General features: G+C 41.2%; 1 protein-coding gene across 1 annotated transcript; it reads right to left on the bottom strand.

The window, feature by feature from the left end:
• Positions 1–4,547: 4,547 nt before the first annotated feature.
• On the bottom strand, positions 4,548–10,444 carry msantd2 (Myb/SANT DNA binding domain containing 2). The gene is made up of 4 exons (XM_019267823.2): positions 10,003–10,444; positions 7,105–7,360; positions 6,944–7,007; positions 4,548–6,352 (listed from the first exon to the last, which is right to left on the bottom strand). The coding sequence occupies exons 1-4, from the start codon at positions 10,429–10,431 to the stop codon at positions 5,425–5,427; spliced, it is 1,677 nt and encodes a 558-aa protein (XP_019123368.1). The 5' UTR covers positions 10,432–10,444; the 3' UTR covers positions 4,548–5,424.
• Between the last annotated feature and the right edge of the window lie 4,212 nt (positions 10,445–14,656).

Here is a 14,656-nt window from a genome sequence, read left to right as displayed (position 1 = left end):
CCTTTTTCCTGAGAGAGAGAAAGAGAGAGAGAGAGAGGGAGAGAGAGAGACCTAGAGAAAGAGAGAGAGAGAGAGAGAGAGAGAGGGAGAGGGGGGGAGAACCGTGCCACCTCAGCGAGCGCGCTGGGCTCGAGTTCATCTCAGTATTAACCGGACTGTTTCCGGTGATGAGCATAAAAATAAATCCCACTTTTTACACACAGCATTTGGTTGAATGATTTTCCTGGACTGCCAGCTCTTATTTTGAAAGCAAACCTGACTGACATCCGTTAAATATGTCACAGCTTGACGCAGGTACACCTGTCCTGTGTTATGTGCAGGTGTAAAAGCTGCTTTTCATGTGAAATATATTGGATATGATTCTGAATCTGTGATCTTCACAACTGTAACAGACTATATGATTCTGAATCTGTGATCTTCACAACTGTAACAGACTGCGAAAAGAGAAAATATGATTTTATGTTTTTCCAGTATTTCTCAAAAGCAAAGAATAGTGGCAGTGGGAGTAATCACATTACTTTGTGTATAGAAGAGGGTGTGTGTGTGTGTGTGTGTGTGTGTGTGTGTGTGAGGTGTCAGTCAAGCTATATTTTCCCCAGTATAGGTGTAAAATGAATGAACATTATATGATAATTTCCTCAAGTCCCCTAAACACCACATCACCGCTGACCTGTCGGGACCTGAATGTGCCTCAGCAAAAAAATGTTTTTTTCATCAAATTCTAGGCAGGCATACTCCTGCGTGCAAATTGCCTGTGTCAAATATCCCAGCTCAAGCTTTTTTTTTTGCAATAAGCCTATTTCCAAACCCACACAACTATAAAGCTCCATCCTTCCCCCCTCCCCAGTCTCCCCTTTGAAGATCTTCAGCTCCTGTTCTATCATGTGTGAAGAGGCGTGCGTCTGAAAGCAGAGAAAACAGGCCGGACTCAGCTTGACGTGAATTCCCAAGGTGAGCTCACCCCACCGATGTTAAAAATATGGACTGACCTGTGCTCTCCGAGGTGGTCAGACCCCCTTATTTCATTTTACAAAGGTCGGCCCCAGTTGCCTCAGCAACAAGGCTGAGGCTAATGCAGGAGGACTGCTCAATTATGAGAGGTGAGCAAGGGTTATTCCTGTGATTAAATCCAAAGAAGCACGCTCCGATGGGCCTCATGGGAGTAGGATTTTGTTGTGTCGTTGTAAATTGCATCTGGGCCTCCAGCTGAAATCTACAGCAAAGCTGTCAAAACAGGCCGGGTTTTTATTTTGGTTGCAAATATAATTCGAGCAAGGCAGAAAGGGCTAATACTGGATTCTGGACAAGACCGCCGAATCCAAACACAGAACAAAGTCTGTTCAAATGATGAGCAAACCTGACACCTGGAGGTCAAACATGTTGCTCTGTGCCAATTAATTATCTACTTAATGATGCATTCAAGAAATGTCCTTTCTTTCCTAACCTTTACTTGTTTTATTTGCTGAAAGAAAAGAGGGCGTTAAAAAGGGGGACAGCATTCATCATCATAACAACCTCATCCAGATCTGGTGCAGCAGTATGGACGCACACAGGTGCATTACATAGTGTTTTATGTACACCTACACATACAAACATAACGCACTGTGAGCATGAACATTTTGTTTAACAGCGTACGCAGTCGTTCTGTCATGACACACTTTTGGAACTACTTTATTACATCCACGCATGGCCCTACAATGAGGAACTACATTCTTATTCAAGGTGAGAACATCATCAAGGTCTCGAGTACAACGGAAGAAAGCATGAATATTCAGTCGACACTGTTTGCTATTGCTATTCAGGAGAATCAAGCCTGGCACTCCCTGCAGCCTGCAGAGGAGCAGGAGTGCTGGCGTGCAGTGGAATTTCACTGGTCATCGGTCATCCGGTGCAGCCTATAGACACTCAGGACCACAGTGTGAGAATCTATTGTTTCGATGATCAGATTATCTCAGATTACACTCTATAGTCTTGATGCACGGAATCAACATAAACCTGCGTACAAGTGTCATTGGCTTATGTCCGTTACTGCCCTAGATATTTGATTTAAAAGCAGAGCCCTGCTTACTGATCAAAGACCTGTCCTCCTTCTTCTTCTTGTGGACACTGTATAGATTCAGAGGGTGCAGTTGAGGTTGGAGGTTCTTTGATCAGTTTAGCATTTGTTTGATTTGGCTTCAGGTCATGTATTCATATTTCAAATGTGGCTGTCGAGGAGAACATGTTGTTCATAGCTCGTTGAAGTGAAGCTGATTGATTTCTTGAAGGGTTCACCTGCGGTATGCGCCGAACAAATAATGAAATGAAAACTATGTTTTTGTTAAATTTTAATGCTCTCTGCAGCCAGGCAACACAATATACAGTTGGTCTAACGCTCGGATGACAAATCACCAACACAGATTATTAAAACTGACATTAAGCGGAAATTCTAGCAAGCAAACAGGCCCATCAAATATACAACAGCAAGGCCTAATGAAATATTTATTTACATTATGTATGTGTGTTTTCAATCATTGAGTCAGAAATATTTTGCACCTACATTGTAAATAAAATAGTGAATGGCAAAATGTAACATTAATTATTAACCGAGCGACCGAGCGAGACATTTTATTCATAAAATGCAGAACACGCCTTTCCATTGGTGTTGGCGTCTCAGCGCGTTGTACAGTGTGAAAAATAGATTTATTGATTCTGCTCATTTGTTGTAATGTCACATTTGTTCAGTCTCATTCTTATGATGCTGTTTTTAGATGCGAGTGTTCAGAGAGAGGAAAAAAAAAAGATGTGTTCCAGTTTCAAAGGCTACCTTCTGAAAGGTCAGGGCATTGTCTCTGTGCACATACATCACAGACGTGCACAGTGTGTCCTCCCTCATAGGAACCTTTGAATTATTCCTCAGGTCGTCTCTCTGTTTTGTGTTTGTTTCTTTTAAAATGACAAATTAATATCTTTCAAATCAATACATTTTATTCCACAGTGACATGAACTTGAAGTCGTCTCTGTTACCATGTGGGGGCTTTTTTTTAACCAGTAGCTGTCTGAGGCCATCTTCTGGCTCTGCGGGTGAATTACATGTTTCACTGAAATTACAAACCACATAATCACAGTGATCTTTTAAAGTACGTTATTAAATGAGCAACAAAAAATGATGCCACCATGCTAATATGCAAGAGGTGTAATGTATACTCTGTATACATATTTCATTTTGATAGATCTCACTGTCCATACTGCCGTTTATATTTATACTGATAATTCTGTTTATACTGTGCCATATTTTTATACTATTTATATCTTCCAGATTTGCCACTGTCTTTTCTTGGATGTCTTTTAGCTTGTATATATTTTTATTTTATTTTTTACATCTTTTACTTATATTTTATATTTCGTGTTTATTGCTGTTTGCACTGGGATAAGAGGGAAACACAGTTTCAATTCTCTGTATGTCCTGTACATATGGAAGCATTGATAATAAAGTTGACTTACCGTGTTCACCATTTTATTACCGACGTGATTACAACAGTTTAATGATCCCACACGGGGAAATTCACTCACTCTAGGAGGAATGTCCCAGTCACTAGAGAAGAAATAAGATGACTGACATCTGTACACCAAGAGCCAGAGCGATGTCAGCAGACCTGAACACAGACTTCTCCTTCCAAACAGTCTGTAAACTTGGTTAATCTCGACGTATCCTACACATGCACACATGCGCCATCTGACGTCATCCACAGCTCAGACGAACAGACACAAACCATTTTTCACTGTGTGGCAAATGACAGTGAGTGCCCCATTTATTGTTTTTTCAAACATGTAAACATACAAGACAGTGACTTCCAAACGATCACATACAAGACATGGTGTCAACCAATAAAATAGAAAATATCATATTCATCTTTATATACTGTATACCCAAACAAATGAACGTTGCAAGTCTGCAAAAGCCGGAATGCTCAAGAACATCAATATTCTTAAATATATTTATATATTATAGATATATAAGGTAGATTTCCTATACATAGATTCATTATGGACTTCTGTTTGATTCTCCTCCACACAGTCCTTTTCCTGGCACATTGCACATAACCTCAGGAATCATGTTCATCAAGAATTCAGTTTGATTGTTGATCGGGGATGAGTTGAACTCTGCAGCTTACAGTCTTACTGGAATTCCTTTTGCCCTGTGGCCTGGTTTACACCTGTAAGAAGATTATCACAACCACTGGCACGATTATGTGTTATGTCGGTCTAATAAGTCCCACAACCCCACAGCTGCAGCTAGAGATGCTCCAAAGTACTGGCCCCCAATGTACACTGTATATTTATCCAGTGTAACATCAGGAATTTATCATTTTTGGACTTCAGAATATCTAACAAAGCCAACATTCAGCGTTGGGTGCAACAGATTTTGCTTGTGCAAAAGCAAAACTCTGAATTGCACCAGCCTGGTCAATTGTTTGAACGTGCCTTAGAGCTATAAAAGACAATGCAAGAGAGCTTGAAATGCTCCATTTGGTCTTACCACAGCAGGTATGACACTGAAGCTGTCAGCAGGGGGTAGAAATGCTCTGATAAACTTTATTTCATTTTATATTTTACGGCCTTTAAGTGCTGCAAAGACACTGCAGAACATTTTCCACTTAGACAGTGTGAAAAATCATTTACGACGTTGTTTGTACTCGTGGTATTTCGTTGACCTGCCGCACAGAGCGGAGAGGAAACCACGCTCCAACCCGGCCGCTCGGGTTTTGAAGTGCACCCAATGTTCACACTGCTGGATAAACAGATATCCCATAATGGCCAGTAGCCATCTGTGCAGCACTGGCAAATACTACATTTTCAATTTTTTTTGCTTTTCTTCTCTTACTGGAGATGCGTGGAAGCATCCCTAGCTGCAGCGACCCCGCTCACATGTGCAAAAACATAAGGCATGAATCAGCCGTTTGCTCTTCGATGCTTCGTGAATTCAGGTCCAGACTTCCAACAGTCAAAAGTAAAAAGGCAGTTTTACAATAAATACATGTTATGGTCCCCTCGCTGCTTTGTTTGCTACATCCTACTGAGGTAGACAAATGCATACTGCAGTAGTCACCTTGCCAAACCCCCCCCAACACTCCCTGATGAGGCAATAATTATCTACACTAAACAAGCAGCAGAAACCTTTGTAGTGCACATTAGCCTAAAATAATAAGTACATACTTCTTGGATGTTGCAGCTCTGTAATACTTCAGCCCATATTTCTACACAATACATTTGCCATATTGTGCATAGTCATTCTTTTTAGACTTCTAATGAAAATCAGTTCTGTGAAGGCTGCAAAGATCTGCCAGACTCTTCATAAGAGACAGAATTGGTCACCTTTCATGTCGCCTGACTGGCCGTAACACTTATCATCTTTAGTCAATACAATTCTGAAACACAGAGTAGTTACGATGTTTCCTTGTTGTTGTATTTTAAGGGATAACCGACAGCGGTTTCCAGGCACTCCACCAGGGAGCCTGCTGAGAGGAAGTCCAGCTCCACCTCGATGAATTTTATGTAAATGGCAAAACGCTGAGAAGAGTCTTCACCTGCCTCGCCGTCCTGACTCGTGGCGGCAGCAGCGGCTGCGACGCGGCAGTTCTCCTGCAGCAAACGCGTCACGGCGGAGGACTCGCTGTGGACGTAGTGTTTGCCGGAGCCCTGAAAGTGCTGGAAGAGACACTGCTGTATGGTCCTGTCCTCAGCTATGCCTAGATAGCAGTACGTAACTTTAACCCCAGTTCTGTCACCTTTCCCTGCACCTTCTCCGTCAGCCTGTGACCCGTTCTCTAACTCGCACTGAGGTAAGCTATGGTCTTCACTATCACCTTGGGGAGAGGTCTGAGCGGGGTCGCTAGAGGACGACAGCGCCTCGTACCCAATGGCGTACAGTCCGTACGCCTTGGGGATGTCTGCAGGAAGGAGGTAGTGGGATGTGCCTCTGCTGCAGCCAGCTGCCCTGGACTGGGATACGGGGATCCAGTCCACCTCCATGTGCAGCTCCAGACAGCGCGCCTCACTGATGGTAATGTCCAGGAACTTGTAGTAGACATTCTTCCAGTTCATCTTCTGGACTTTGGTCATGATGATGCGCCCTTCCGGCTTCTCCGGGTTGAAGTACTCGCGGAGCCGCTTGCCCAGCGGCACCTGCGAGCTGATTTCGGCGTAGTGGTAACGCACGTCCTCGCGCCAGCGCGTGTTGTAGCCCACGCCGAAGATGGCCAGCTTGTTGGAGAGGTGCAGCCGCGAGAACTCGGTCCACGTCTGGAAGTGCTCCCACTTCAGCTGCACCGACTCGAGGATGCGCATCACAGTCTGCATCATGTCCCTTTTTCTGCAGAGATACAGAATAATGACAAACTAATAACGCAACATTTTCCATGATAGAATGTGCTACAACTGACGAAACAGGTAAAAGGAACCTTGGTAGCCTTAAAATATTTCTGATACCTTCATTTCTGTTTGGCATCAGATGGATATAAGAGCCCAGTTTTTGAGATATAGCAGCCCCTGGTAATATCTGTGCATCAGCACCTCTACAAAATGATCGATCTGTGTCTTGTGATACATTTCAGAATGTATAGGTCCAATTTTAAAACACAAGAACACCAACAAGTGATTTGGAGCATGTGTAGGATTTGGCGACTCCTAGTGGTAGTATCACAACAGGACACTGCACATGGATACAGATTTGAGGAATTACCAAAATGGAACCTATGTCCTATGAACATGCTCTAATTTATGTTTCTGCAAAGGCAAGATCGTCGGAGACAGTCCGTCCCATTCAGGGTGAAGTCTGACGTATCACATCATTGGCTCTTTAACAGTAATTTGCAATAATTAAGTTAATTCAGAACACAAAGTTTCATATCCAGCATATTCACTTTACAAAGTGAAGTCTTGTCCTTTGTTCGAGTCGACTTACTGAGTTTGTTCCGACAGCTCTGCTTGGATCTGCAGAGCTCTGTTTTTAGGCACCTGGATTTCTTCTAGAGAGAGGACACAAACACACACACATTAGTTCAGACATGTTATTTCTGTGTCTTTCATTGTGTCTATCTGTCCTCTGCTTGCTAACACGCTCACCAGTCTCCATGTCTCCCTCCTGGAAGGCCGAGTCCAGCACCTGGTTGCACCAGTCCTCCTGAGAGAAGTCTTCCAGGGTGCTGCCGTCGGACTCCATCTCCTGATACAGCCCGCTGCTGTTGATCAGCACCGGGGCACAGCTCTGGGAGTCCCAGCCTCCCTGACCGAACACCTTCTCCAGCTGCTCAATGGTGTAGCTGCTCTTCCTTTTGCCGATGCCGTGCTCCTTCACGCGGCTGTAGCAGCGCCGCAAAGTCTGTACGTGACGGGACGGATGGAGAAAGGGTTTACTGTGTTCCAACTTTGTAGGGACAAAGACACGAAGAGGAAAGGTGTCACGTCACACTTTAATAGCAACCTAAAGAGGATTTGAGACTGAACTTAGAACAGACTAAAGAATAAAAACAATGCTATAAATAATCAAACAGCGTCAAAGACTTTTAAAGTACTCAGATTACAAGCAGAAGGGTCCCAGAGGAAATGCCGGGTGAGAATCAACTCTAACAACGTTCAGTGAGGCCAAACTTAATAAACTGAGAGGAATGGAAGTGGGTGGTCAGGCATTTTAGATGCGGCCTCTAATGGGATTGTTGTCCGACTACCAAACCTTTCTACAGCAGAGACGTGTGCAGGATCATCGTCACATCTCCAGAGCTTTTGCAGAAAACTATAAAAAAACAACAGAATTTTGATTTGCAGAGGTGTTTTCCCACCATCGTCTCTCCTGAAATCCACAATCTGTGATCGCTTCAGACTTTCTAATGTGCCCGATACGTTCTTGACAGGTTAAATCAGAATAAATTCAGATTTCTCGTATCAAACTCTGCACAGATATTGTTCAAACATCACAGTAAAAGGAGCAAAACAAAATCTTATCAAAAGGAGAACTGAGCTGCCTGTGGACACACGGAGGACAGCAGTGCTGCGTCTTCTCTAATTAGTGTTTATCCCAGCAGCTAAGTGCTGTTTGTCTCTCTCTGCTCACAACACCAGCATGTAAAACATGTGTGTCCATTTCAGACGCTATATTATACAGCGACAGCCTCGTGTTCACTTGTGTAAGGATAAAGTTCCATGCAGTGAAGAAACACAGTCCTGAGTTTCTGTATTCTAAGGGTTGGGTTTGGAGTGCTGAATATTTTATGTGAAATCATAAAATTTATTCTGTTATTCCTCCTTTTTGGCGATCTGTTGGGACTTGAAATATTGAAGAACATGTCATTTTAAAATGCTGAAAATATCTTGTGTGTGTTGGCATCTAGGCGTAACAGAGTGGTGTCGATTTCATGGATACGTCACACTAACTAGAGATGCACTGTGCAGTATACGGTTTTGAATTCTTATGCAAAAACTGATAGACTTTATGCAAATCAAAATAAGGATTTCTGATGTCCTTCACTATTTGTTTTGTTGTGTAACAACAGTGACACTTGTCTCACTCTCAGGTGTGCATGAACTGCGGGTTATGAACTTCTTTTTAAAATACAAAAACGTGACACTGAATGCTTTAAACAGGGCGATGAACGAATGATCAACACAGGGGGTCCGTGACTGACAATTATCACCAAAATAATGGTGAGTGTGAGGGTGCAGATAATAAGAAACTACAAATAGCGAATCAGAATTAGTGTCCAAAAGACACACAGCTCTATAATTTGCAACTTTTATCAATCATAAACACATACAGGCAATTAGCCCAGTATATGAATAGGTGAATAAGGTGAAATAAAATGTAAATGTCCTTTATTTATACAGCCCTTTACAACAGTCCTTTCGGTGTACAAAAGTGCTTTACAGAGGATAATACATAAAGAGAATAATAAGTAAAAACAAACAAAATAAAAACAATAAAGGACAATAAAATACAACAAAATCCAATAAGATAAGATAAGTATTAAAAGCCATCCTAAATAAATGGGTTTTTAGCCTGGATTTAAAGAGGCCCAGGTCAGAAACAAGAACGGAAAACGCTCGGTCACCGCAGTGTTTATATTTCGACCTGGGCACTTCCAGCAAAAGTCGATCTTTAGACCTCAGAGCTCTACCAGGATTGTGGACAGTTAAAAGCTCAGATAAATACGAAGGGGTGAGGCCGTTAGGAGCTTTAAAAACAAATATTAAAAGTTTAAAATCAATTCTATAAAGAACAGGAAGCCAGTGAAGGGATTTAAGAACAGGAGAGATGTGCACACATAAATACATAAGTTATTATTAATAAGAATCCCTGCTCTGTTTGTGTCTTGTCCGAGGCCTCTGATAAAAAGCTTGAATTAAATCAACTCAATTAAATCAAATATATCAACACTGCCAACTTGCTGTATATACCTCTGTACAATATATTTTATTTTATCGTATTTACTATTGCTTTTTTTGATATTTTATTATGTATATTTTGCTTTATAGTATGTTTTTATTCTTTGTTGTCACTTGTTACTTTGTGTAATGCTGCTGCTGCACTATAATTTCCCAGCTTGGGATAAATAAAGTATATCTATCTATCTATCTATCTATTAAAGGTTGATTTTAAGAAGAAGAAAATAAGAGATACTTTTATTAATCCCTGGAGGGGAAATTAGTTTTATGCATACAGACATTTTGCTCAGGGGCAGCTCCATACTCTGGGACTTGAACCAGTTCCCAATAAAACCAACAATTCTGGGATTATGGTGCAATTATGGTGGTTTATCATAAATTAATTAACTAAATATTCATGAGATCATGCATCCAGTGAGAGTGCATGACTATGCCTGAGCACTGTGTACTGTAAACAACATGCAGAGCTCCTATTACATGTCAACAAACAGTAACAGCTGATCAGTGTGTGTGTGTGTGTGTGTGTGTGTGTCTGCAGTAAACAGCTGACTTTAAAGCCACAGGTGTGTCTGCCGTGTCCTTTACCTTCATCCTCTCCCTGCACTGGGACGGCGTCCTCTCGTAGCCCAGCTCCGACAGGGCTCTGGACACCCTCTCGTACATGGCGGGACCGGGGGCCTTACCGGAGAACACGGTGCCCGCGACCTCCAGCTGCTGCATCCTCGCCTCCGTCAGCCGCTCGTTGCCCCACACCGCGATCAGGGCGTTCGTCTCGGACGGAGTCCACGACATCCCCCGGCAGGCGGTGAAGCTGTTGGAGGATGAGGCCGCCGTCCGGCCCGCGGTCCCCGAGCCCACGTTCAGAGGCGAGAAGCGGTTCGGCGTGGAGGGGTTGGAGTGGTACTGGTTGCTGTCACTCAGATCCTCAGACTCCGGGGATGGCGCCTCGGTTTTCGGGATCTTTAACGGCGCCGAGATCTCCGGAGAGTGCTCCGCGGTACTGGACGCCGCCATGTTGCCTCTGTTGCTAAGGGGAGGGGGGGAGGGAGGAGGGAGGGGACGTGCGGGGCTTCTTACGCCGGGAGGCGCGAGGCAAAACCCGGCGTGGATCCGGGAGGGGCCGCGGAGGTGAGACCTGGCAAAACCCGGCGTGGATCCGGGAGGGGCCGCGGAGGTGAGACCTGGAAGAGCCAGGTAAACAAACAAACAAACAAACAAACAAACAAGGGGCAGTAAGTTATGTATCACTAATAATATTGTATATTGGATTAAATGGAATATTTCTGCTGGACCTAATGAAGAGAAAAGAAATGTAAAAGAAAGAAAGTAGTAAGAAGAAGGGCCAAGTACTAAGGCTAGAAGACGAATCATAATACTAATAATAATGTAAAATAAATAAATCACACAACTATCTATATATATAATATATTACATTATATATATCTATCTCTATATATATTATATATCTAGATCTATATATACACACGTTTTTTTTTTATTTCTATTAGGTCCAGCAGAAATATTCCAGGGAATACAATATACAATATTGATACATAACTTGTTTGTTTGTTTGTTTATAAGTTATTTATCACTGCTTTTGACTCAACATGGGAGGATGTTCAGTTTTTTACTTAATTTATTTAATTTAAATATAAATATGAGGTTTGTACCTTTTGTAGGTTTTAATGTCACCACAGAGCTTTTTCACAGCAGATATTATCACTTGTCATAATATAACAATAAGAGCATTACTCAACTAAGTCTGCTTGTAGTAGTGTTTTCATTATAGGCCACTTTATAACTACTGTTATGAGATTTTTTTAAAGAAAAAACCCTTGAATAAAGAGGACTGGATTCAAAGTGTCAAAGTTTTAAGTTGGATTTATTATTCTTGTACAAGAAGGAGTGTTTAACAGTGCAACACACAGAAATGGGTTACAGAGAAAAGGCTCCTCGAGGAGCTCTAACTGTTGGTTCTTATACGTTTTTAAAAAAATGGGCTGTCTTGGACACCTCCCACCTGATACAGATAATATCATAACATTCTTTTTGGTTTTCTGCTCAGTAATAAGCATTATGATTCATATCCAAATCCCCTAGCCTGTCTCTCCTGTCCTTGTACTGCTGATTTATAATTGTCTCTCCCTGCCAGCATCAGTAAATCAGAGGCCAACTAAGGGAGGTATGCGAGACATCCAAAAGACAGGATGCACACACACACTATCTGTATGAGTTCAAACATCAGCACCCCGGTATAATCCTCATTTTTATAACACTTTTAACTTGCAGAGGGCTCCAGGGTGGCAGACAACCACTCAACATGGGATTATTATTTCTTTAATTTAAATATAAATATGAGGTTTGTACCTCTTTTATAGGGTTTCCAGTTTTTTCCAGTTGCTAACAGAGTGAAATGACATGGATAGCAGAAATATTTAAACTGACACAAAACCTCATCTCCAATCTCCAAAACTTTAAACACATTTTCTGCTTTACACACATTTTGCAATTCGAAATGGCACTTGTTAAGTGTACTGAACGCGGTTCTCTGCACAAGACACAACAATCTGACATAAAGTCATGTAAGCAATAATAGACCACAGATAAAACATTTTCTGCAATTGTATTTTTCATCTTACTGTTTTGTGAGCATATTTTAGTTGGAGTTTATTCAAAATATAACACTGACATGGAGTGTTTCTGTATATTAAATTATTAAATAAACATTTCTTCTTTTTTTTCTTTCGATACTTTAAGCTCATTTTGCCAATCAAACTTCTTTACTCAGAATTAAGTAATATTTTGAATTGCGTGCATTATGTTTAATTGTAATGGATTACATTTTGACTATGGCATTTCCACTTTTATTCAAGTGAATAATCTGAATATACATCTGAGTTACTGATAATATAAACAATGACTCAGTTCTACAAATCCAAGTGTCAAAATAATTTAGTTATATCCACCTTCTTTATTTCAGTTTTGTGTTTGAATGTGCATAAATAATAGCAAAATGTATTCTATACAATATAATATGTATCCTGTACTGTGTTGAGACTATTTCCACTGTAATCACCAAAGAACGTATCTCTGTGGTAAAAGTTTCACTACAGTGGGCCATACCTGCCTTTCCTCTCTCGTCTCCATCACTCTCTTTTTGTCCGTCTCCTCATCTTGTATCTCTTCCCATCCCACAGCTGAGCTTTGATTGACGGGAATCTTTTCATAGCTACAGAATAGAAATATAACAGTACCAGTCATGTCCTCTGTTGTAATACACCTGGGAAATGATCTTTTGGATGTCTGATCCATCTCTGTCAATCTTCTGGGGTTGAGGTATAGAAAATAAGGTGGAAGAGAAAGAGACAGCATCCTTCGATGGGTTGTAAACCACTGTGTGGCTAAGAACAGTAAACACCACATCAACAAAACCTGGATTTTGTCTCTTTCCTCACCTCATCTTTCATCGAGGAAATATATCTAAATCATTTATTAAATTATACGACAGCACTTAAGATCGAATCATCCACAGATATAACACAGATATCCACTAAATCTCTGTTGTCTGAAAAGTCACTGTCATCACTGGGCAGTGAATGGGACCTTTTATTGGATTTTTCAGTGTATAATTGGTCATCTGATGGCCCGATTGATGGATTGTGTCATTGTTTACTTCATCTTTTCCAGGACAGTGTTTGATTGGCTTCCCTCGGGGACTACAAGTAATTCCTCTCGCTCTGCCATCTGTCCACTTTTTGGCTGTATGTGTGTGTGTGTGTGTGGTCAGTGAGGTCCTGACCTGGCCAAAGGGACAGTAAGATCCTGTTTTGGATGAGGCCAACACTCTAGCTGTCCAATAAAGGTCAAAGACAGAAAACAATGGACAGTCTAACCTTTTATATGTCAAAAACCACAGCTGTCAATAAGGAAGCGAAGATTAAATGTGCCTGTGAAATATCTTATACCATTTATGACTGATTGCATCAGGACTGTGTGGCACATATCGGGGTTGGAATTAAGCGATAATTCTGGTGATATTATGTATTTCAAAAGATTAAAACCAACAATAATTGGATCACACTAAGAAGTATTGTGTGTGTGTGTGTATCCAAAGCCTCATATATCTTATTCCACTGCGTCATAGAGCTCAATTGAGTGTGTATTCATCCACAGCTGAAAATAGTTCCCAAAAAATGAGTCACATTTGCTAACAACTACAGTGCCCAGCTGTTTTTATAGCCAGCAGTGGCATGACTATATAGATTGGGTTTTGGTTGCATGTTGCATGCAACAATGCCACCCCCTCTACATAGATCATGCTCAAATAGGTACTGTTTTAGATTAACAATACATATAATGTTTAAGCTGAAAGTGAATGCAACAAAATACCTGTTAATTTTAATCTACAATCACTTAATGTTTATGTGAACTGAGATATCCATGAGCAAGTTAGAAAAGTACGCCTTTGCCACTGGCACATTGAAAATCACTTAGGTTAAGTCTTCTGTGACCTCATGTGTGTGTTATTATTCCTAAAAGCACATCTGAACAAAATAGTGAGGATCTGTGTTAATCTATGTACCATCAAGAGACGGCCATTATATTCAGGGGGACATGTACAGACATAACTTAAAGTTAATGAGATGGGACTCTTATTTGCACATGTCCAGGACGCCGGCTTCACCTTTAACTACCATCAGCTCTGCTGACGCCTCATGAATTTGAAGTTTGACAATAGCTTTTTTTTTTTTTTGTAATTAGAGACTGGTCTTGATCATAATCCTGGGCTTATCATCAGAGGGAAGATTTGCTTTTTCAAACTGTAACTGATTGCTAAGAGATTGGATTTGACAGAGATGGAGGGAGAGTATCAGTGTGAATATCACAAAGCTCTGTTTGGATGAATGCTGATTTGCTCTTGGTGGAGTGTATACTTAATAGTTTGCTTGATTCCATATGGAAAGGATGCTTTTGTTTGTCCTCAACTGCACATGTTCCTCGTCAGTGCAATGTCACTGATGACTGACTGACTGGCTATTGGTCTGCAGATAAAAATAGAACATTTCCTTTTTCATTTATTGGAGTCTATGCTTTAAAAAACACTGTGTAGGATTTAGTGACATCTGCTAGTTGATGATTGCAACCACCTCTCCTCATCCTCTAAAGGAGAAACTACGCTGGCTGTGAAACACACAAAAAAACATAAAAGAGGACCTGCAGAGTCTGTAGAGGCTCATAA

This window comes from Larimichthys crocea, chromosome XXII (assembly GCF_000972845.2).
Source record: "Larimichthys crocea isolate SSNF chromosome XXII, L_crocea_2.0, whole genome shotgun sequence".
Classification (NCBI taxonomy): domain Eukaryota; kingdom Metazoa; phylum Chordata; class Actinopteri; family Sciaenidae; genus Larimichthys; species Larimichthys crocea.
This window is presented reverse-complemented; position numbering and strand designations above follow the sequence as displayed.